Source organism: Cygnus olor, chromosome Z (assembly GCF_009769625.2).
Source record: "Cygnus olor isolate bCygOlo1 chromosome Z, bCygOlo1.pri.v2, whole genome shotgun sequence".
Classification (NCBI taxonomy): Eukaryota; Metazoa; Chordata; class Aves; order Anseriformes; family Anatidae; genus Cygnus; species Cygnus olor.
The window spans coordinates 20213781-20239880 of NC_049198.1; the positions used below are offsets into that span (position 1 = coordinate 20213781).

The 26100-nt window shown below is 38.1% G+C and overlaps 1 protein-coding gene across 2 annotated transcripts in view; it reads right to left on the reverse strand.

Annotated features, from left to right (window-relative positions):
* The window catches only part of PDE4D (phosphodiesterase 4D), a 546954-nt gene that overhangs the window by 433012 nt on the left and 87842 nt on the right, over positions 1-26100 (reverse strand). For both annotated transcript variants that reach the window (XM_040542116.1, XM_040542125.1), the window contains exon 3: positions 21151-21386. In XM_040542116.1, coding sequence (XP_040398050.1) covers positions 21151-21386 — 236 coding nt within the window. The remainder of the gene's footprint in view (positions 1-21150; positions 21387-26100) is intronic.

The window sequence follows — 26100 nt, forward strand, 5'->3', positions numbered from 1 at the left end:
CTAAGTCTATTTCAGAAGCATCCTAAAAATCACCAGCTACATTCTCGCTAGTGCTATGCAATTACTGCACCTAAAAGGGGGCAGATTTTAAAAACATTCCTCTGCCTGCCTGGATTGCAGCTGGAGGAGGAAGCAGCAGCACGTTATTACCTTCCCAGCTGTATAGCAGAAAAGCAAGAGAGGAGGGATTAAGCACAGTTAGTGCTCTTCCCACTTCCTCATCTTCTATACTGTACCTACAGCAGCAGATTAAATGAAGCATAATCCCAGAGATAGGCTCTTCCCTCTGTAGTAATAAGGAACATCATTAATTTGATTCAAACTTTGTTTCTAAAATTGTTCCTGAATAATGCAACTACACAGCATCCACTGATCTGTAAAACTCATGAGGTGGGAGTCTAGCCCATTCTGAACAAGCTCTGAAGAAGAAAGATACTGATCCTTTTTCTGCAATTTATTTTCCACTTTATCAGTTGAATAATTGATCTGCTCACTTCAAGCAGAGGGACACAGGTGGCATCCATGATATTTCATTAAGGGTACACTTGATGAAACATAATGATTTCAGTTTGCAGGGGTTTAGGAGCACTTCATTCCTGTAAGACTTGCACAGCATTAAAATATCTTAATTTTACTCCAACAAACAGGAAAGATTACAAGTTAAAAGCAAACTTCATTCAAACCTAGTTTCACTCAGTTCTCAATGAAAAATCATAGAATCATATCGGATTAACAAACATTAGGTAAAACAATCAGAATATGAAAAAAAGAACTAGAGTGCTTAACCAGACTCCAAGTCAGGTGAGTTTTGCATGATTTCAAATTCTCACCAATCTCTACAGTAAGGATCCAGAAAATTCAAGGACAACATTCACATTATAATTTGTAAAGACTGTGCCTTTGGAAAAAGATGGAAATTTTTTTTTCAGAACTACACATGAGAATTCTTTGACTGCTTTATATTAGTTGAATGATATCTGAGACTTTCTGATTATTATCTTAATTAGTTTCATAATTTCTAATGAGGGTTTGAATTACTCAACACCTTTACACATGATACATTTTTTCTGTTTAAATTGTCTAGAAGAGACAAAGAAGGCTACTAGGTATTCCAGTGTTTCAAATGAACCAATATTTTTGATGGGACTAACCTTGACATAACTGTGCTGTAATTTGACACTTTTCTCTCAACATCCCCATATTCCTCGAGGATCTCACATACGCTTTAACAGTTTTCCTCAACTTTATCAAGCAAGATAGAAAGTAAAAGTAAAAAAGCTTTTATAACAATCTATAAAAGAGTGACTTTGCAGGCAGAGGTCAACAGGTAATTCATCTGACTGAATGGAAATGAATGGAAAGGTTCATACCAATAGATAACAGTTAATTGCTCTCAAAGCCTCCTAGAATATTTCTGTAATTCTTTTTATTTTTATTTATTTATTTGGTAAAGTAATAGATCTATCTACCATTGCTAGAATGACTAATGGAGCTCATTTACTTCTTGGAAAAAGCATTCAAAAAATTTACATTCTCCAGTATCAGATTATCAGACAGTTATTTTACAGCTTGATTAACATGTACCTAACATTCATTTTGTCACACTCAGACTAAAATTTAAAAATATAATGCATTGAATATAATTAAAGTATAGAAATCTCTAATATACCAGAAACCTCATTTATTTTTTCTTTTTTTTTCTTTCTTTTTTTTTTTTTTAATTAGAAAGTTAGGAAACTGTATCAATCATTTTTCCAATAAATGATTTTTAAACAAATAAATCATATAGATGTAAATTTTGCTAACAATTGATACTTCCAGTAAAAGGTTTCTTAATTACCAGCTTTTCATGATTCAAAAATATTAACAGTTTGAATAGTAAAATGTAATTTGACATGTCAGTAGATTGCTTATTATTTAAATGAAGGGTAAAAGAGAAAGAAGCATTCATTAATGTGGGTAAGTGAGTGTGAATATTACCAATTTATTTTCCCTTCTGTAACTCTCCAAAGTAAATACCTTTATTGAAGGCTATTAACTTGAGATATAATAAACAGTTCTAAAGTGTTATTTATCAAAATTGTCACTTGTTACCTATGTATCTCGTACTTGCAGAAAATATCCTGGTGATATTAACGGCTTTATTTACTCAGCTTAGTGCATTTTGGTTTGATAGTTCTCCAATTGGAACCACTAGTCTTCATTGAAAGCTGGATTGTTCAGCTCATATTTGTGCTACAAGTGAATGTTATTTGAACTGCAATATTTGCCTGTAGCCTGTATAATATATCAGTTTTAGTTATGCTCTGAAAATATGAAATTCATTGGCTGAAAATTCTTTCACATTTATCAAGTGAATCACTTGCATAAAAAAGTACTGCCCTCCAGAGACAAATCTGAAAGATCTCATAGGCAATTGTTTGCACAGTAAAATACAATGTTTTCCAAGTTTCTTCTTTTACAGAAATGGTAAAATGCTTTGATCCTATCTTATCACTCCAGCTATCACCCACGTAGTTCTCTTCAGTCCTCTTTCCTCTCACCAGCATTTACAAGTAAAAAGAAACAGAGAAAGATTAAATGATTGAAAACTACTTTTCACTCCCTTAAAAAATAGAAACTGAGATTCTGCTTGATATTTGCAGGATTTGTAATCCCTATAGGGATGATAGCCAGATAGTGACTATCCAAGGCTGCAAGCACAGAAGAGGAGAAACTTGGAAACCTTTCCCACCTGCATCTCTCTCAGATCAGCATTCACTAACGCACTGTTACCCTACTTCCCCTCTAACCCATCAACAGAGACAACAGTAGACTCAGAAATTAGCACTTCTTTTGGAGCAACGTGACTACACACTGCTTGTTCTAACAAGGTCCAGTGTAATCAGAAGATGTAACATTTGTACTTGAAAAGGGATTAAGAAGGGGTGAGAGACACTGGAAACAAAAAGTGCCTGACCATTTTTCTTTGAGTATGATTAACATCTCAGGATTAATGGGGCATACCTGTAAGATTTTATCTTTACATTTTTGTCAGGGGTGGTTTAGAGGTTGTGGGTCTTGATGTTTTTTCAATAGTGAAACCTTCAAAGAAAGAAATGTTCATATATTCAGTATCTTCATGATACAGGGTGTTCATGAACCCTGCTTTCAGCAGGTCTTCATACACATGAAAATCCTGAATACTTTCTTCTTAACCTGTGTTATCTGTATCTTTATAGGAATCATAGGATCATAGAATCATAGAATGGTTTAGGTTGGAAGTGACCTTCTTTTGATGCAGCCCAGGATACAGCTGGCTTTCCATGCTGCAAGCATACATTGTTGGCTCACGCTGAGTTTTTTATCAGCTGACACCCCCAGGTCCTTCTCCTCAGGGATGCTTTCAATCTGTTCTCTGCCCAGTCTGTATTTGTGCTTGGGATTGCCCTGACCTTGCAGGACCTTGCACTTGGCCTCGTTGAAGTTTATGAGGTTTACATGGACCCACCTCTCAAGCCTGTCCAAGTCCCTCTGGATGGCATCCCTTCCCTCCAGCGCGTTGACCGCAACACTCAGCTTGGTGTCATCAACAAACTTGGTGAGAGTGCACTCAGTCCCACTGTCCATGTCACCAACAAAGATGTTAAACAGCACCCGTCCCGGTACTGACCCCTGAGGAACACCACTCATTACTGATCTCCATCCGTACACTAAGCCATTGACCACAAGTCTTTCAGTGCAACCATCCAGCCATTTCTCTACCCAGCAAGTGGTCCATCCATCAAATCCAGGTCTCTCCAGTTTAGAGACAAGGTTATCATGGAGGACAGTGTCAAATGCAAGTCGTTGCCAATCTTGCTGAAGTTACCGTCAATCCCACTGTCCATGTCACTGACAAAGATGTTAAATATTGCTTGTCCCAGTACAGACTGCTGAGGGACACCACTCATCACTACTCTCCACTGGGATATTTAACCATTGATTGCAGCTATTTGAGTGCAATCATCCAGACAAGTCTTCATCCACCTGGTGGTCCATCCTTCAAATCGATGTCATCCCCATTTACAGACAAGGATGTCATGCAGGACTGTCAAATGTTTTGCATAAGTTCAGGAGGATGATATAAGTTGCTCTTCCCTTATGCACCAACTCTGTACCCCAATAATAGAAGGCCACCAAATTTGTCAGGCACAGAAGCAATGAATATTTTAATACCTACTACAGAATAAATTAAGTAGAGGCCCTTTTTGCTCAGTCTGCCAGATTTTCACAAAATATGGAGCAGTAAGTTCTGTCCTCCAGTTCTGCAAGCCAGCAAACAGGTTGTATTTCAGGGAATCAGGGCTGATCCTGAAGTGCCACTGATCGTTTAGCCAATGAAGTCATCTGCTTTGGATCTTATTCATGATGGATAGCTAATATTCATTTAACGCTGAAGGGAAAACCACCACCTCAATACTTCTTGATTTCTCTGACTGAGATGTAGTACTGACTAAGAAATCATAATCCACTTACTGCTTTAATTAATGAAAAAATAGCTGACAGTAAATGCTATCATAAATAGAGAACATTAAAAAGTTACAGCTGAAATCATCAAGAAAACCCAACTACATTCTCTAAGTGAAGTTAATATTAGTTTATACTCTTCTATCACTCAACAACAGTATGCCTGCTTTATTTTCTTTTATGTATGCTACCTTTTCACACTTTTTGCATTCTTCAGTAAGTTAACATTTGTGACAAATCCTCTTAATTCTTAATCAAGTACATCAGATACTAGTCAATTCTTTTTAAGTAGCTATGCAACTGTATAGCATGATACAAGTCTTGATCTTTCCTGTGGAAAAGGCTATACAAAACACGAATTATGACAATTTAAATAATTTTAACTGCATCCTTTACATATCCTTATCTTAGCTCCTTGGTACTCTGTGTTACTTCAGTAATACTCTATGCGTATTTTACTACCCTTGAGACAAGGCGGAAAACTGGTAGCATAGGTTTTCGGTAAAATTTCTCTGTTTGTCTGACTGTGCTCCTTGGCAAAACATTTACGGCAATTGATCTTGGCTTATAAATTCAACTTTCTATGTTTTTCAGGGTGACAAGATTTCTCCAAATATCTTCAAAATTTTCTATGGCATGCAAGGGATTTTTCTAGTAACCTTTCTAAGCTATCTGTATTTTTAAAAATTATTTTAATTTTTAATTAAACAAATCAGGTAGATCTCCTTGAATCCCCTATGTTAAAGCTGCCAGTCCTACCTCCTGGAAACACAGTGACAATCAGCAAAAAAATAATTATTCTTGGATTTCTAAGTAAGATTCAAAGCCAAAAGGAAACACCAAAAAAAATTCCTGTCACCATAACACTACTAGCATCTCATGAATTGGTGTAAAAGACAGTAGCAGCTGTTACTGCTGTATTGCAAGATTACCATGAATATAACTTCTATTATCCCATGCTATCATCAGGGCTCATTAGAAAGCATTCTAGAGTGACTTCACAGATTTCATTTACTGACTATGCTGGCAATTGCAGTCTAGCTTTTCAAACATCTAAATTCAAATGTAAAATTTTTAGGTTTGGATCTCTCTGACTATATTCATTCTTAGCCACTTAGCTGTCTGTGGGAACATATTCAAGCAAACAAGCAGAAAAGCCAAATGTTCTTAGAAAATGGCAACTTCTACAATTGTATCTCAACTATCTTTGAAATAAATATTCTCTTAGTTTACTATCTTGATTATCTTGGGCTGCTCTAACACATTTCTCTTAAAATAGCTTGAAAGGGCTAATGTTTACTTTTCTGGATTTATCTATCACAGGCCAAGAAGGTCTGTTGCTCATCTTTACTTGGTCTTTGGTAAATTGCTCTCACTACTATTTTTAACACCTTCCTCCTTCCTTCCTTCCTTCCTTCCTTCCTTCCTTCCTTCCTTCCTTCCTTCCTTCCTTCCTTCCTTCCTTCCTTCCTCCCTCCCTCCCTCCCTCCCTCCCTCCCTCCCTTCCTCCCTTCCTTCCTCCCTCCCTTCCTTTCCTTTTCCTTTTCCTTCCTTTCTTTCTTTCTTTCTTTCTTTCTTTCTTTCTTTCTTTCTTTCTTTCTTTCTTTCTTTCTGTCTCTCTGTCTTTTTTTTTTTCCAAATGGGAATTCAGGATGTCTGAAAGATAGGCAGAATAACCTAATACTGGAGTGACTGTCCTCAAATCTGGTGGACACTCTTATGTCTACCAACTCCTAGCAATTCCTTACCTTACTTGGAAAATGCAGATTTCACATCTGTCAGAACGAACTGTATAAGGGCAAGCATGTATTTCCAATAGTAACAAAGGAATAACAGAGCCTCAGCATAGCCTGTAATTGAAATGCCACTTAACGTTTCTCCTGGGATCCAAGATGCTTGAGTTCTATTCAGTACTATAACAGAAATCCCAAAAAGTGCAACAACAGTGATGCAGCTGCTTTTCAGGCTAGCAATTTCTACTTATTTTAACTCATCTTTAAAAAAATATGACAGAGTACAACTAGACTAAAGTTTATCCAGGAAATCAGACAATCACCTGAAGTACAAGCATTTTAATAAAGAGCTTACAGTTTTTTAAATAATCAGAGAAATCAGTGTTGGTTATTTTATGCTATTATTTTAATACTGGTAATTTAAAGGCTTTGTCTATACCTCCTTCATTTTTTGGTAATTTCCTCCTCTACTGCAAAAAATATTGTCATTCTATGTTTTTAAATAATTGTAATTTATTTTAAGCTAACATGTCATTTATACTTAACAGAGAATCTTTTAAGATCATTTTTTTCTCTCTCTTCAATTAAAGTTAAATTTACACAGCAGTCTCCAGAGGAAACCCCAGGCTGCTGATGACTTTACATTATTCTCCCACACAGCTTTTAGTACCTCTGTGTAGGCTGCATCCTGCCCCCACTTAATTAAACAGGGTTTTGCGACCATCTCTGTTTGCAGAACAATCAGGCTTTGCAAGCATATTCTCTATCAATAAATTTTAATATCAAACATAAAGATGAAAAAAGTATAGTTATTTTCCAGATTTATATTAATTGATCTATGAGTCAAAAAGCACAATTACACATTTGAATTTGACAAAGAGGAGTAATTGCTACTGATTCATTCATGCATAAGTGAAGCATCTCAAAAAAAATAGTGCTAAGGATTATTTTATATATTTTACTTTTGCAATTGTAATATAAGATTAGACCTTTGAGGAAAATTATTTGACATCCACTTTTACTGCTAATTATTGAAATATCTTATTGCCGTTCTCCCTGCAAAGATAAAAAATATGCTATTCATATGTGTATGTAAGTTACCCAAGGAAAAGTTGATAATTCTTTTTCCAAAATTGTGTAAAAGTTTCTATAATTTCATAAAATGACTCAGAAACCACAATACTGTATATCATATGCATTACTTGAGACAGTACTGTATATATTACTCAATATGTTTTTTACTCAGCATTTTCCATCAACCATGCATATGTCCAGTGGTAATAATTCCAAAACACATTGAACTCATGTCTTTCACTGAACACAAAGAATAGTTGCAAAAATAATAAGAAGTAAAAAAGGTAAATCTTACGCTGTGACAGACCAAGAAAAGCAGAATATGTATGACAAATAGATGCTTTGGAGAGCATCAGAGATTATTATAAATACCTTTAAGCATTAGAAAGATGTAAACATCAGAGCAGAAAGGACATGAACTACGACAGAGTAACAGAAGGAAACTAAGGAAGGAAATGTTGTGGGAAGGTTGCAGTCAGAGAAAGCCACAACCCCGTCAAACTTTTCAGACAGTGTTTAAGATGTCATAAAAATCCTATTGCTCTAGTATAACACTAGATAAAAACAGCTGAAAGTCCACACTACTGACTTGCTTCTATTGAAAAAGTCTCAATTTCTGCATGTTCAATGAATTTCAGATCATACTTAACTATAAAAATCAAAAACCACATTTATTTTCTGTTCCTTCCTGCTAGGGACATACAGATATTTCTAACACATTAGACCTGGTAAGGCCATAGACTATCATAATGAAACCTTTTATTGTAGAGTCTATGAGATTCTGATGCCAGCTATTCAGACAGTTCTCATTGTCAAACTGTTGCATTTAATCACCCTGTCACCTATACCAGAAAAAAAGACCAGAGTTACTTTTGAATTAAAGAAAATTATAGTTTAGAAGGGATGTGGCAAGAAAGAACAGAATGAGACCATTACATAGCCATTACTTGAGATTGCAAAGAAACTTACTTTCTTGAAAGTAATAGCAGTCAACCAGATCTTGCTCTAGCACATAGAGTAGATGCTCTGATAAGGCTCACATTTTTACTTCGTACTCAGAAGTTCCAGCTACAGTCCTATGAAAAACATCTCATAAAATTGGTTCAATGTTGGGAAAGAAGTAAAAACAGAATTACAGCCTTACATTACTTCACTGTTCTATTTTCTTTGCTGTAACAAGAACTAAAAATTAATCTGCCTATATAATTTTGCAAGCTAATTTTAAAGTCCTTTCCTGTTATCTCCATTTTATAGATGCTATTGCTTTTAAAGAAGAGCATTTTAAGGATAGCAAAAATTATTGTATATTTGAGTACCAAGAGGCTCTGATCTGTTTACATTTCAGAGGACTACTCTCTAGCCTTCATTTAAAGTCAAAGGAAGAACTATAACTAGGATGTTTAAAAGAAGCAGAGATGGCTTAGAGTAGAAACAGAAAAAGAAAGTCAGTACACTTGATGTAAATTATATATGGGGAAATCACTTTCTATGCTTGATGATTTGATTTCAAAGTATCATTTTGATTACAACTGCGAATAAATCAACTTTCTCTTGTTTCCAGAAAATCCCATCGATTCTTCTGTGTTCCGGTCTGGAACACTATTAATTTTCAGCTCTCTGATTTTTTTTTTCTTTCTACACCAAAGTTCCATCTGTAAGAATACAGAGTACTTCTTCCTCCAAATAAAGTTTCAGCAAAAACTGCTGCTCATTTAATGAAATAACATTTTGCAACATGAACTGTTGCAATATAAAACATTCATTCTATTCCAACAATGTGTAATTCTGCAAACAAAAGGTCTTATCAGCACTATATTAAATATTTTATATATATTTGGATGTAACATTTTGTAATCTTTTACTCAGCAGCCCATAAAGGTGTTAAATGTTCAAATTCCAAAGTGAGATTTGGAATCTGCATTAACTGCATCATATGCTAATAATATGAAATGTTACTGGAAATACGTTCAAAAGATACAAATGTGTAATTCTTAATTTGTACTCACACAATTTAGTCGCATACATAAGAGGAAAATATGAGAAAAAAATAAAAATGAACAAATTTTTTAATATTAACCTTAAAAAGGAATATCTTATCTGTGTCTTTCTATATATGTCTTATGTCAGCAATAATTAACATTATACCCTGCTTGTGGAAAATATATTGCAGATCATTTCTGTGTAACATCAAAAATAAATAAAAAAGAAAAAAAAATCTGTTCATGCAAATATATGATCAAATGAAGAATTTTATACTTTTGTTGTTGTGATACGCCTACCTAGCAATATCTTATGTACATTTCTAATTGAATTTTCTGATATTTTAAGCTGTAAGGTATAAAACAAATGAAGGCATTACTGTGCATATGCTTATGTACAAGTATATCTTTATTATTAAAGTTATGGTTACTAATGGTAACTGAACTCAGATGAAAATTCTGCATAATCAAAGTGAAGGACTGCATGTTATGAACAAATAATTGATCTAGAAAAAAACAAAACAAACAAATAAAAAACTAACTCTTCCAATCTATTTTACCTCAGAATGGCCATACTTATCTAGACCAAGAATCTTATCTTTTTGGCACACATCCTGTAGCCTGTGCTGGCCACAAGCAGGTACCTTATAGAAAGAACAGGGCATGCATAGCTGACAGGCTTAAGAAGGCATGCCTTCCCAAGTAAACTAACATCCAACAACTTCCTTTTCAGATTATTTCCTTAGCCAGGTATGTTTTAAATTATAAATATATTAAGGCTATAAAGTAGCATTTTATTATCAATCTTGTGTACCAATTGTTAGGTTGTGTAATAAAAACCTTATCTTCACACAGGATTGTACTGAAGCAAGAGAGAATATGCTGAAAACAACTTGTTTTACACCATAGCCCAGATCCTTTGGCTGGGCACCATCTTGTTTAGAGGAGGAACCTGTGAGAAAATACATCACTTGTAATCAGCCCTAATAGAAATGATAGAACAATGACTATGCACACTGTAGAAAGAACTGTAGAAAGACTGGGTCATGTAAATGCTCAGAATTAGTATGTTTCTACTTTGATTCTCTCTCCCAGGTATGCATCGGACATGTATGCAGACACTAAGCAACATTCCGTACACAACCATGGGAGGTGGCTTTGAGCTGCTGGGCTCTATATTCTCACTGTTCTATTGCTGGCTAAAACAGCTTAGATGGAATTATCCTTAAGGCAGGATTCACCTACAGCTGCTGGCTGGATTCACCTCTGGAAGTGATTCCCATCTTTCCCTCAGCTCTATGTGCCTCTGAGAGTCCAGTAGGTTTCTTGTTCATATTTATAAAGCACTGTGGTAGGGATCATTGAAATGTTGATTATGAAGACCTCAAAATACCTCTTAACATTGAATATAATCTAAAGAGACAATTTCCAACATGAAAAAATCCTTGTAAGGAAAACTCTGCATATCCGTCTAATTGAATAAACTATCTTTATTTCTTCTGTCATCTCTAAATTGACATTTCTACGACATAATGAAAAAGTACACATTAAGACATTATTTTGTTAAGGATTTATTTTTACATTGCATTTCCAATACTGTATCAAACATTGCATGTGGCCTTGGGTTTGGCTGATTGCCCAAAGAAATATTTTAATAAACACAACATTATTCTAGTTAACTGCTCAAAAAGAGAGAGTACCTGCAGAGTACAAACCTCTTAATCTCCTCCACTTAGAGTACAGAAAGTAAAGCTGATCTTAATGAATTCCCTGCATTCCCCTACCTCACTGCAACTTTGGCCAATTGTAATTAGAGGCAACCTTTTATTTTTTGAGCTTTCCCTGCAGAGTGATCCATTGCAGCTTTAGGCCTTGGCAACAGTAAGCAACTAAGCAGATAAGTGAGCAACATGTGAATGAAAACATCAGACTAGGAAGAATCATCAGGAAAAATGATTTAAAGAGATCACTCAGCAAATGACCAGTCTCTAAACTAACAGTCAAATCAGCTATGAAACAAGAAAACAGTCTTGCTCTCTTTAACATACATCAGCACCGAATTATACGAATGCAAAAACAGAGAAGAGAATCTAGTCAAATTACCAAATCTATAGTGAATGAAATAATAATTGAAAATTAAAATAATATTTTATCATAAAAATCCTATATAGTCAGCTCTTTCTACAAGCCAGTGACTCACTTTCCTGTAGTATGCTGGATAAACTGTGATTAAAGGCCCAGAAACAACAGCAGGATGCCAATTTGGCTGAACAGGGAACTTCTGACTGAGCTGAGATACAGAAAGCTGAAGTACAGGAGGTACAAGTAGACACAAATTTCCAAGGAGGAAAATGGAAGTATCAGTTGGCTTTTCAGGAATACAGTTAGTAAAGTCAATGCTCAGCTGGAGATGAACCTGGTAATAGAGATGAAGGGCAACAAAAACAGTACATTAAAAGCAAAAAGAAAACAAAAGAGAATGTGGGCCTTCTGAACAGAGCAGGTGACCAAGTAATGAAGGACATGGATGAAGTACTCAAACCCTTCTTTGCCTTACTGTACTGGCAAGGTCTGCTCTCAGGCCTTCCAAGTCACCTTCACTAGAGGGACGTTTGAGGAAGTAGAGGGTACCACCCACTGTAGGGAAAGATCAAGTTAGGTTCTGCTTAAATAAACTGTTCATGTTCAAGTTCCTGAGACAAGGTGGGAGGTACCCAAAGGTGCTGAGGAAGCTGGTCGGTGTCCTTGTGAAGCCATGTTCTATTTATCATCTTTCAAAAGTTGAGGTTCTCAGTGGAGGTCCTTAGTTACCTGAAAAGGTTTAATGGTAAGACCATCTTTAAAAGGGAGAAAAAGACAACCCAGGGAACTACAGGCTGTCCCAGCCTTATCTCAGACCCTGAAAGAAATATTGAGCCACTCCTCTTGGAAGTTACCTCCAAGCATATAAAGGACAAGGAGGGGTTGGGAATAGTCAGCACAAATTTACAAAGGGCAAATCACATGTGATGAACCTGATTCTCTTTCATGAATTCCTGTATCTGTGAAAGACAAGAGAGCAGCTGCAAAGTTTTTTACGGTCTTTCACTGAAACCTTGTAGCCAAGCTTTAAAGATATGGACTAGATGAACAGGACCACAAGGCAGGCAATAAACTGGTAGGACCACCAGGTTCAAATGATAATGGGCAGTGGCTCCAAATAAAAGCAGCAGCTAGGTAAGAACAGAGTTCCCTGGGAGTCAGTTCTGGAGCCAAGACTGACAACTTTATCATATACCAGGACAGAAAGATTTCATGCACACCAAGCAAGTTTCTAGACGACACCAGAATGGTACAAGTATTTGACACACTGGAGGTCTGCCACTCGCTGGACATTGGCAAATTATAAGAATGTTATGACAGGAAACATATAAAGTTCAGCAAAGGCAAAAATAATCTCACTTCAGAGTACTATGTGTTCTTACCTGACTTTTTAAAAGTTTATCTCAAACTTTATCTGCTAATTATATAAACTAGCAGTCAAAGGGAGCTAAAAGTTTCAGACTTTAGGCTCTAAGTTTTAGACATTTTCATAGAATATGAGAAGCTGGAGGAGACCCACCAGGATCATTGAATTCAGCTTCTGACTCTACACAGGGCAACCTAAAAGTTAAACCATATATCTGACAGTGTTGTCCAAATGCTTCTTGAACACCAACAGGCTTGGGGCTTATTCTAGTGCCCAACCACCCTCTTGGTGAAGAACCTTTACCTAATACCCGGTCTGAACTTCCCCTGATGCAGCTTTAAGTGATTCCCTTGCATCCTATTACTGGTCATGAGGGAGACCAGCACCTCCATCTCTGCTCCCCCAGGAGAAAGCTGTAGACAACAATGAGGTCGATCCTCAGTCTCCTCTTCTGTAAGCTGACTAACCCAGTGTCCTCTACCACTCTTCCTAAATCAATCCCTCTAGTCCTTTCACCATCTCTGTTGCCCTCCTTTGGACACAATCCAATAATTTCATATCCTTCTCACATTGTGGAACCCAAAACTGTACACTATACGTGAGGGGAGGCTGCACCAATGGTGGGTGTAGTGGGGTAATCAATTCTTCTGACTGGTAATAGATAGTTAGATAAAATAGATAGTTTTAATCATTAGAAAAACTTTAAAATGCCTATTTTAAAGAGTAACCAAATTTTCTAATCAAAATTCTGAATTTTAAAAAGGATTTCAGCCTGGCTAATGATGTACCTGCTGTCCTCCATAGTCTACCAGTACATCAGTTCTAAAGTATCTGCATAATGCTAGGCATAGCTTAAAATAATCTTTTCCTTTGGGGTTTGAGGGGGCTGGAGATAAGTGTGAGATCTGAAGTCTTCTACAAGTATTAAGAATGACTGTTATGCAAGCGTTCTGGTATGGTACCAGCCCCCTTTTCCTATTTCTCTCCAGCACCTAGTTGATGCAAATCTTGACCAACAGAATTGTTTTTAAGTTGTTCTCCAAAATGACTTCAGAATACACATAGCTACATAGGAATTGTTGACACTAGTCACCAGAACAAAACTCTCTTAGAAGTCAAGACTTGGATACCACAAAATATGATGGCTTCGAACATTTACTTGGCCTCACAACTTCCCACTGATTCTTCCCCAGGTAAGATCTGAGCTTAAATGCTGATTCAGTTTTCTTTCCACACTAATTTACTATGCTTTTGTTTGTAAAAGATACTGCCGTCAGATTTCTACGAGACTGAGGCAGTGTGATACAAATCTGGTTTACTGTGAGTCCAGATGTATAACAACAGCTAGGTATTTAACTTCCACTAATAACAATTAAACACCTCCTCAGACCTCATCAGTAAAATTTTCCTTGACATATTATTTCTAGTTTGAGGTAACCTTGAGGCTTTTTTTTTTTTTTTTTCCCAACCTCCATTTTCAGCACTGTGGCAGGTAGTATGGGCTAGACAAAAACCAGGAACCAAAAGCTCTTGAGTTTCTGTTCAGAGCTTTGTTACTGGTTTGCTCTGTAGCCTTGGCCAGTTGCACCATCCCTTTGTGCACAAGTTTTCCTATATATGAAATGAAGATAAAATTACAAGATCACTACCTGATCTCCTGAAAGTAGCATGAGGATTAGGTCATGCTTATAATGGTTTTAAAATAAAGATATGTGCAATAAAAGTGCTAAGAATTACTGTGCTATTGTTCACTATTCTTAACTGGCAGGTGAGTCAGGGAACACAGCCACTGTTGAAAACAGCCTAGACTTATGAGAAGTTGCCTAAGAAGAGTTACAGCTTGGCATCCCAGAGAGGAACTCAGGGATTCTAAGCTCAAAAACAAATGAAATAGCTTTTTTTTTTTTTTTTTTCTATTTCAGCGCTGTGTAAACCATAGTTCCCACTTATTTTCACTACATACACTACCCTACTAAGTTGCAAATAAATAAATCTGAAGACCAGATTTTCCTCAGCTTGTATTTTAATTACATTACACTTCTAAGGTCCAATCTACTTTTATCATCTCTCTGTAACACTCAGGTCCTTAAAACAATAACAAAGCTGTTGTTTTAAAAATAGTTTCCTGGTATAGTAAGTAAATAACTGCAAAATTATGGGTTAGGATTCCCACATTTCAGTTCTTTAACATTTGTGTGTTTTTTTTTAATTTCTTACCCTGAGTACAGAAGACAAAATCTAATCTTTGAATTATCACTCTGATAGGGTACAGACAACACAATCAAGCGGAAGGCATTAAGATGCATTATGTTTGAAATTAGGACCATTAGTCTGTACAGCTATAGCATCAAACTTACACTGATGATGCTAATAACATCTTTCTAATATTTCCTCTCAAAACCAGATATTAAAAAGTGTAATGGTTAGTTCACAATCTGCTGTAATTACAAACTAGAAGTGCATCTCTAAATGGCAGAAAGAAAAAAATCATATAGTTTTAGATCAAGTTTGGGTCTGATTTCCAGTGCAAAGAGTTTTGATTTCTTCTTTAAAACAAAACAAAACAAAACAAAACAAAAAAAAGAAAGAAAGAAAAAGATTTTAAGCTGTACAATGCCTATCTAATCTATCCCCACCATGAGCTTAATTTAAGGAACAAAAATATATCAGGGGAGAAGGAACACTGCAGAAAAGACACTTCAAAGATTAACTATTTCATACGTCATTCTTGCAGCTCCCAAGAGCTTCATGAACGCACTAATACATACACTTTCAGTTGTATATACACAATATTAAAGCTATTTAAAATAAATCTTAAGTTGTACAATTATAATAAATTATAATAATCTCTCACAAATTATGTTTTAGCAAATAATAGGTAAATAATAAAAGCATAGAATCCAGTTAGAAAGACCCTTAAGATCATCAAGTCCAACCATCAATCTAACACTGACAAGTCCATCAGTAAACCATATCCCTAAGTGCCTTATCCACACATCTCTTAAATAACTCCAGGGATAGTGACTCTACCACTTCCCCAGGCAATCTGTTCCAATGTCTAACAATCCTTTTTGTGAATTCTTCCTGATATCCAATCTAAAACTCCTCTAGAGCAACTTGCAGCCATTTCACCATGTCCTAACACTTCTCACCTGAGAAAAGAGACTGACACCATCCTCACTGCAACCTCTTTTCAGGTAGCTGTAGAGAGCAATGAGGTGTCCCCTCAGCCTCCTCCAAGCTAAACAACCCCAGCTCCCTCAGCCTCTCCTCATAGGTCTTCTTTTCTAGGCCCTTCAGCAGCTTTGCTGCTCTTCTCTCTCTGTGTTCCAGCAACTCAGTGTCCTTCTTGTAGTGAGGGGCCCCAGGATGAACACATTGCTCAAGGTGCCTTCTGTCTCACCAGGTCAGAGTACAGAGGGACAATCCCTTCCCTAGTCCTGCTGGCCACACCATTTCTGGTGCAGGCCAGGAGGCTGTTGGCTCTCTTGACCAGCCAGACACACAGCTGTCTCATGTCCATCGAGCTGTTGACCAGCACCCCCATGTCCTTTTCTGTCAGACAACTTTCCAGCCACTGTTCCCCAAACCTGTACTGCTGCAAGGGGTCATTATGCCCCAAGTGTTGTACCCAGCATTTGGCCCTGTTGAATGCCATGCAACTGGACATGGCCCATCAATCTAGCCTATCGAGATCCCTCTGCAGGGCCATCCTAGCCTCAACCAGATCAACACTACTGCCCAACCTAGTGTGTCATCTGGAAGCATACTGAGGCTGCAGTCAATCCCCTCATTGAGATCATTGATAAAAATATTAAACAAAACTGGTCAACCCCAGTTAGCCAGGACTATTGATAAATGATTGCAGGTGGCTTGGTGAGCACTTCTGCCAGCTCCTTCAGTATCCTTGTTGGATCCCATCCAACCCAATAGATTTGTGTTTGTAAGAAGCGACACCATATACATGGCATCACAGATAACTAAGTGAAACACAAAGATGTGTTTTATGTATTTTTCTACTGTAGTCTTCCTAACAACTTCTTAACTCCAACATAACTTTTTGTGTTCAAATAGCTCTTTAACGAAGTCTCAAAGTACATGATATACCGTTTCTGGAATTTACATCCAATTAACACTACGTTTCCCATCATATTACGGCAGTCACGTCTCTTAAGAGGACAGAAAAATCAAAATCCAACTGTGGTACATATGAACAAAATAAAAGACATCTGACACTTGGAATGGCATCCATTTGGAGGCTGTTCCTAGTGGTGTCCTCCAGGGCTCAGTACTCAGGCCAGTCCTCTTCAATATCTTTATCAATGATCTAGACTAGAGACTTATGAGTGCACCCTCAGTAAGTTCGCAGATGACACCAAGTTAGGTGTGCATGTTGATCTGCTCAAGGGTTGGAAGGCTTTACGAGGGATCTGGATAGGCTGGATCGATGGGCCAGGGCCAACTGTATGAGGTTTAACAAGGCTAAAAGTTAGGTCCTGCACTTGGGGCACAACAACTCCATGCAACGTTACAGGCTGGGAGAAGAATGTCTGGAAAGCTGTCCAGCAGAAAGGGACCTGGGGGTATTGGTCAATAGCTGGCTGGCTATGAGCCAGCCATGTGCCCACGTGGCCAAGAAGGCCAACAGCATCCTGGCTTGTATCAAAAATAAATAGTGTGGCCGTCAGGGAGTGAGGGAATCACTAGGGAACTGATTGTACCCCTGTACTCGGCTCTGGTGAGACCACACTTAAGAGTACTGTGTTCAGTTTTGGGCCCCTCACTACGAGAAGGACATTAAGGTGCTGGAGTGTGACCAAAGAAGGACAATGAAGCTGGTGAAGTGTCTTGAGAACAAGTCTTACGATGAGTGGCTGAGGGAGCAGGAGTTGTTTAGCATGGAGAAAAGGAGGCTCAAGGGAGACCTTATCATTCGCTACAATTACCTTAGTGAAATGATCAGTCTCTTCTCCCAAGCACCAACTGATAAAACAAGAGGAAATGTCCTTAAGTTGCACTAGGGGAGGTTTAGATTGAATATTAGGAAAAAATTCCTCACTGAAACAGTTGTGAATTATTGAAACAGGCTGCCCAGGGAAATAGTTGAGTCACCATATCATAGAATCATAGAATCACAGAACAATTGGGGTTGGAAGAAACCTTAAAGATCATTTTGTTCCAACCCCCCTATCATGGGCTGGGATGCCACCCACTTACCAGGTTGCCCAGGGCCTTGTCCAACCTTCTCTTGAACACCTCCAGGGATGGGGCATCCACAACCTCTCTGGGAAACCTGTTCCAGTGCCTCACCACCCTCTGAGTGAAGCATTTCCTCCTAACATCTAATCTAAATCTCACTTCTTTCAATTTAAAACCATTCTCCCTTGTCCTATCATTATCTCCCCGAGCAAGAAGTTGCTCTCCATCTTTTTTATAAGTTCCCTTTAAGTATGGAAAAGTTACAATGAGGTCATCCCTGAAGGTCTTCAGAAAACACGTAGATGTAGAGCTTATTGACATGGTTTAATTGTAGACTTGGCAGTACTAGGTTAAAGGTTGGACTACATGATCTTAGAGGTCTCTTCCAACGTAAGTGATTCTATGACTCTATGTTTCTCTGATTTAGAATAGGGCATGTATATATGTCATTGCATTTCGGAGTCCAACTAATGCTGCTTCAGCCAGGAATATCTGTACCCCATCCTATCTTTTACTAACCCACCTCTTCTTCTGAGTTACACAATGCAAAAAGAGTTTCCATAAGAAAAGTCATTGAAGAGTCTTCCATCATATTTGATGAAGTTTTGCAGGTGATGAAGGAGAAATTCAAATTTTAACTGCTCAGCAATGGCAACTCATGACCAAGGAAGGATCTGGCATAGAAGGGAAGAAGGCATGACTGCAGAATGAGTTAATGTGGCTGGAAACAACGACAGACAGAGGGACTCCACATGGGAGTGGAATTTCCCTTGATGATGAGATAAGAAATGCCATAGCATTGTTTTGTAGCAATCATGGAATGTGAGTGGCCAGAGGCTACCTCCTGCTAGGTGGTGAACCCAACACTGCCTGAGGCCTAGGTTTACAGGATTGATGCTGGGGAAAGTGCACATAAGGAATCACTCATGATGCACCTTTGCAGACTACTTGTCTCTTTATATTTAAGCAAAAGTATGCTTATTTTGCCTCAAGGGGTACAATAAAAATCCCCCAACAGTGGACAAATCAATGCCATTTTCAAATACAGATTAGACCAATTGCCCTTCTAAATCCAAATATCTGAAGGAAGAAATAATATTTATTTTATCAAACTTATTCAAGCAAATATTTATATTATGATCAAAGCTGAAGCTGTGGCTACTGGGCAAAATAAATACAAAGGAAAGTAAACTGTCTTTGAAATATTTGTTATAAAGGAGGTAAGATCAAATATTGTAAGTTTTCTTACAAATGATTTTCAAACAAATGAGTTTCAAATGTTAGCAATCATGTTAGCAATCTTACACGTGAAACTTACATGTGAAAATATAAGACATGAATCCTTCATCTTAATGATAATCTTTATTAGCCTGTCTGCTAAACCTGGATGAAAAAATCAGAATCAGGTGCAATAACACCCTAAAGTGTAGAAAGAAATTAGAAGGGTTAAAGGAATGACAGTCACTCTGAAGCCTCCCCTTAAGTAAGAGTAAACATTTATGAAGTGTGAAAGATTGAGAAAAACATTTCTGAATACTTACTTTTTGGTTTTCATCTATTCTACTGAGTTTTGTTTTTAAATAACCCGCTTCATTTAAATTAGTGTAGTTCATCCCTATATAAAGCTAATATAAAAACAGAAACAATCCTGAGACTTCATAAAGATAAAAAGAAAGAAAAATAGAGTGTGAGAGTTCATATGTGTATTTAGGAACAGAATACACATTTTATTTTTAAAACTAAATCCACTGTCATTGTTTTTAGTTTTACACATTCCAGGTACTTAAATCACAGTACAAGATGCTTCATAGTGCCATCTTTGGGATTTTTAATTGTCCTCCCCTAGAAATACGTATTTGTAATTTACAATGTCTTTAGCAGTGAAATTCTTCCTTCTTAAAATCAATTTCTAGGACTTAATAGCTCTTCCACTTTCACCTACCCACTGAAAACAGAATCCTCCTGTCTCCTACCCTCACTTTGGTTTCCAATTCTCAACTGCTTATTTCCATGCATTCAAAGACGATGGAGGTAAGCTGTACATCCACAGACATAATAGGTCCCCTAAATTTGTATAGTTTCGTGCAGACGAAAAGCCTTGATAAAAGGATGGCTTTTCCCAGCTGTTTTGCTGGCATTACGAGCACGTAAATGGGAAACGCTGAGCTGCTTGAGAGAGCTAACAACTGAAAAATGGTTCTAAACATCCAGAGAAATTTAATTTCCTAAATAATATTCTTCCTGTAGCAGCATAATTGCTCTTTAGCTAAGAAAGAATCATAAGAGCTAAAGATTGTATATTACCAAGAAACATCAAAATTATAATTGCTTCTGCTGTTGTGTTCAGTTCTGCTTCATTTGTTTGTTTAAACAGCCTGGCACCTCCATTCAATAGTCTGTAGATCTGCTGTTTCTCTGCTACTCTCAGAAATAAACTTACACATGGATAAACATTGCTTTGTCCAGTTTCAGAACAAATTCTGTCAACCACAGGAATGGAAGCCATAAGCAGAATACAAAGTTATCTCTGATGTCTGTAATGCCCACAACATTCTTAGATGCAGAGAAGCCTCTCAAAGGACATCAATCTCTGGGTACAGCAGATAGCTATTCATAATAACCAGTATGTTTTGGGTTTGTTCTTTATTTGAAAAGCCATTGAACTGTCTTTCTAATGCACATTTGAATCCAGCCTCACAAACTGCAGTCTCCAGAAATCAACAATCAGTTGGACTTTTTCATAGGGCATAAGTATTTATTTTTCACTCTGCTATCTGACTTTCTACCACATCAGGAGCATACGTACTTTTTTTCATTTGGTGTTCCTAGAGGTAACAAAATCTCTCCAGTACCTCCTGGGTATTTCACAGTTTATATGGGGCATCTCACATACAATTCAAGTTTCAAAGACCAATATCCTGAAATTCAGAAAGACCAGCAATGTGAACTGCTACCCTTGCCTCTACACTTACTTTACTTCCAGACCTCAGACCAATCTTGCCTCCATGGAAAGAAAACAACCAACCAACCAAAAAAAAAAAAATCAAGACACCAGTCTCTCTTTGGACCCTTACTAAATGACATTGTATTCATCTCTCAAAAAAAACATTAGACTTTCATATCTTTATTAAAGGAATATAGAAAATAAACTTATGTCCTAGAAGAAGCACCTACTGCCCTGCAACTACCAGTGAAAATGTAAAATGAAAAAGAAATTCCTGGACCTTACCTGCTGGACTCTGCAGATGTAATGGCAATCAGAGGAGGAATCCTCAGTGGAAGAGTTGTAGGTCTTGAAATAGTTTCAGTATCATTCTTTTTATCCCAGTCTGCCTGCTCTAGCTGCCTGAAAGCCAGAGGGGGAAGCTGGATATTACGGGATGATAATCTCCGCACAAGATAGGGCTCCATTCCCTGGTAAGACTCTTCCTCCTCACTGCAGTGATGGAGTGTTTCTTCTGAAACCTATTATCAGGTAAAAAAATACCAATCATGTAAGAAAACACCTATAATGTCAATTTAATTGCCCCTTTAATTCCTCTCCATAAACTTTTCTTATAAATGTTACACCTCATTATCGTTGAGGAAATGCAAAAAAGTGAAAACATACAATAAAAAAGTTCATAGAATCATAGAATATCTCGAGTTGGAAGGGACCCACGAGGATCATTGAGTCCAACTCCTGGCTCCACAGAGCACCACCCAAAAATCAGACCATGTGTCTGAGAGCATTGTCCAAACCCTTCTTGAAGTCCAGCAGGATGTGTCGTGACCTGGGCCCTGGGGAGCCTGTCCCAGTGCTCGGCTGCCTCTGGGTGAAGAACCTTTCCCTAACACGCATCCCGACACTCCCCTGTCCCAGATCCATGCTGTTCCCTCGGGTCCTGTCACTGTCCCCAGAGAGCAGAGCTCAGCGCCTACCCTTCCGCTCCCCTCATGAGGAAGCTGCAGGCTGCCATGAGGCCTCCCCCTCAGTCTCCTCCCCTCAAGTGACTTCAGACACTTCTCAAACATCTCGCCCTCTAGACACTTTGACATCTTTGTATCTCTCCTTTAGACGCTCTCTAATAGTTTTATGTCCTTCTTATGCTGTAGTGCCCAAAACTGCATGCAGTACTCAAGGTGAGGCCGCACCAGGGCAGAGCGAGACAATTGCTTCCCTTGACTGGCTAGCAATGCTGTGCTTGATGTTACCCATGGTACAGTTGGTTGTTTTGGCTGCCAGGGCACACTGCTGGCTCATGTTCAACTTGCCATCAACCAGAACCCCCACCTCCCTCTCTGCGGGACTGCTCTCCAGCCTCTTGTCCCCCAGTCTGTATATATTCCCAGGGCTGTCCTTCCCAGTTGCAGAATTTGGCATTGCTCTTGTTAAATTTCATGTTGTTGGGGACTGCCCAGCCCCCTAATTTGTCAAGATCTCTCTGCAAGGCCTCTCTATCCTTGAGGGAGTCAACAGCTCCTTCCCAATTCATATTCATCCACAAACTTATTCAGTATAACTTCAAGTACTGCATCCAAGTCATTTATGAAAACATTGAAGAGAACTGGCCCTAAAATGGAGCCCTGCAGAACCCCACCAGTGACTGGCTGCCAGCCTGATGTAACCCCATTTACTATAACCCTTTAAGCCCAACCCATCAGCCAATTTTTCACCCATCACATTATGTATTTATACAGGTGTGTTCTGGACATTTTGTCCAGAAGGATACGCTAAGAAACTGTATCAAAAGCTTTGCTGAAATCCAAAAAGATTATATCAACTGACTTCCCTTGGGTAACCTTGTCATAAAATGAAATTAAGTTTTTTAAGCAGGACCTTCCCCTTGTGAACTTGTGTTGGCTGTGACCAATGACTGTGTTGTCTTTCAGGTGTTTTTAAGTAACTCCCGAATTAACTTTTCCATAAATTTGCCAGGCACTGAAGTGAGACTGACAGGCCTGTAACTACCAGGGTCTTCCTTCTTGCCCTTCCTGAAAATTGGAACAGCATCTGCCAGCTTCCAGTCAACTGAGACCTCTTCACATTCCCAAGACTGTTGAAAAATAATTGAGAGATGTCTTACAATGACATCATCCAGTCCTCTGAGTATCATGGAAAACATCCCATCAGGCCCCCAGCTGAAGCAGCAAGTCCTGCACAATTTCAGGACTTGAATGATAAACAGCAAGTTTATCATTACTGTAGACATGGTTCTCCATTTGAGGGCACCTGGGCTTTCTGAGCCCATTATCAGTGTTGAAGACAGAGGCAAAAAAGGCATTAAATGTCTCTGCTTTGTCCATGTCCCTGTTTGTGAGGTGACCATCTTCATCAAGTAATGTACCAATACATTCTCTGGTCCTGCTTTTGCTTTTAACATACTAAAAAAATAAAAATAAATAAACAAGAAATTATTGTCCCTCACAATACTGGCCAGCTTCAACTCTAATTGAGCTTTGGCCACACAAATTTTCTGCCGACAAAGGCGAACAACATCTTTGCTGTCCTCCCATGTCACTCGACCTCACTTCCAGTGGCCATACGCTTTCTTTTTCCATCTAAGCTCTGAGAGAAGGTTTCTGCTCGGCCAAGACAGCCTTCTGCTTGACTTAAAATGTTTTGGAATTGCCTGTTCCTGTGCTCTTAGCAGGTGCTCTTAGGAGGTGGCACCTGAAAAGCAACCAGCACTGATGGACCCCAACACCTTCAAAAGCTTTTTCCCAGGGGACCTTAATAACTAGTTCCCTGAGCAGCCTGAAGTCTGCTCTCCCCATATGTTGGGTTGAAGTTTTGGTGGAATTTTTCCTCCTATCACCAAAGATTTTAAACTCACCTACTTCATGGTCATTATGTTCAAAACGGCCACCAATTGCCACTTCACCCAGGAGACCCTCTCTGTTTATAACATATCTAGGAGGGCACCTTTCCTAGTTGATTCCCTTAGTACCTGTACCAAGAAGTTATCATCAAGGTGTTTTTGGAATTTCCTGGACCTGTTTACATCATCTGTGTGAAACTCTCACTTCATGTCTGGCAAGTTGAAGTCACCCATAAGGAAAAGGGCAGCTGATCTAGAGGTATCTCTTAGTTCCTTAAACAATAATTAATTGATGCTATCAACCTGGTGGGATTGTCTACAGTAGACTCCTACAATGACATCTCCTTTACTTGCTTGTCCCTTAATCTTTACCCAGGGGCTCTCAACCATGTAATTGCCAACTGCAAGCTCTGCACAGTCCAGACCCTCCATTACATGGAGTGCCGCACCCCTGCCTCGCCTGTCCTGCCTATCTCTTCTGTAGAGCCTATAACTGTCCATTGCAACACACTAGCCACAGGACTCATACCACCAGCTTTCACTTATGCCAGTAATATCATAGCTCTGGGATTGAGCCAGGGCTTCTAGCTTCTTTCTTGTTCCTCATGCTGTGTGCATTGGTGTAGAAACACTTCAAATGCGCTTCATTGTACCCAGCACATCATGGAGCACGCTGAAGGATTCCTTTTTCACACAGTTGCTCAGATTTTGGCAAGCTGTCCCATAGCTTATCACTAGTGGGCCTGGTTTTATCCCCTTCCCCCTTCAAATCTAGTTTCAAGCCCAATCGATCAGACCTGCTAACTCGTGTGCAAAAATCCTTTTCCTCCTCTTAGAAAAATCCAGCCTACCAGGCACTAGCATTTTCTAGCGTTTAAGTAATTTGGTGCTTTAAAAGCCAACAGGAATCTATTTTAAGAGGAGATAAAGACACTGCTACCTAAAATATGTACTTCTACCTATATGGGGGGCAAAGTGTTCTGCATTAGACAAATTTCTGTCCTACAATATGCTTGCTTCCCTGCAGATTGTTTACCTTTGGAGGAAGTGAGAGTCCAAATAGCAATCATAGAATAAAAATAGTAGTCAGAGATTGTAACTATGCACCTCTAGCTTGAAAAGAGGAAAAAAATCACCCTAAGTTCTCTTATTAAATCATATTTAAAAGATTTCTGCAGCTGTTTTAACTCCCGCCTTTCTCTCTTGCACACAATAATTTCATGCCAATAGTAAGTGATGAGCACTTAAAACAACCACTGCAGTCCTTGGAAAAGAGTGAATAACTAGAACTTCTGAAGGTGTGGCCCTTACAAAATCTTAAGGCAAAACATCAGTAAACATTATTTTTAATTTAATCATCTAAAACGCTGGTCATATTTTCTGGGTCATGGATGAATGATAGCCAATCTAGGAAAGAAAGCTCCAAACTATACTTACTGAAAGGGAAGAAAAATTCTTCAGAAAATTTTTGGAACTTCTAAGAAAGCTCACCATTTTAAGAGAAAATTTGCAAAGAATTACTTTTCTAAGATCTTCTGCAAATCCTGTTGAAATAATGAGAGGAAATTGATTTTTCTCTCCATGTCTTACTCAGTCTCTTACCACCTCTTGATAAATTCCCCAGCATAGATATCTCTGTCTGCAACTACAGCCTTGATGACAGTCCTGTGAAGAAACCCAAGTTCTGAGCAAGTCTAAAGATGTTATACATCTAAACTAAGAATGTGAAATACAGCATATGTAGCTATATACTATTCCACGTAGGTCAGGTCCAAATACCTGACTTGAGACTGGTACACTGCCTCTGCCAACTAGAATTCATATGTATGGTATGGTCAATATGGTATACTATGGTATGCCCACATTACAATTGCAATTACACTTATAGCACAGGCATGGCCTTCAGTCTGTGCTGTTTCATGAGGACTGATGCAAGGAAAGCTTGCATGGCAATGTGTCTATTTTGTGCACATAAGGAGACCTATTAATGAACCACCTTTCACGATGAGTAACATTAATATGCTCCATTTATACTCGGAGCTTGAGCAGTTGCTGTGAGCAAACTATTTCTAATTAGATTTTTAATCATAAAATCTAAATTTATAATTCAGCTATTTTTCTTAATCTAGCTGTAATGTAGTTTAAGAAAACAAGGATTATAAAATGGTATGCATTAATGCATGTACTCTGAAGCAAACGCACAGCAAAATCAATCACTGCAAAAATACTGCACAAATTAATGTGTTATAGTCATCCAGGGAGAAGTTTAACTTCAGGCTTGTATTTTCAGCGTATGCATAGTGAATATCCAAGGCAGCTGAATAAATTAAAAAATAATAATGAAATTAATTATAGCTCTGCAAGAAACAAAAAAAAAT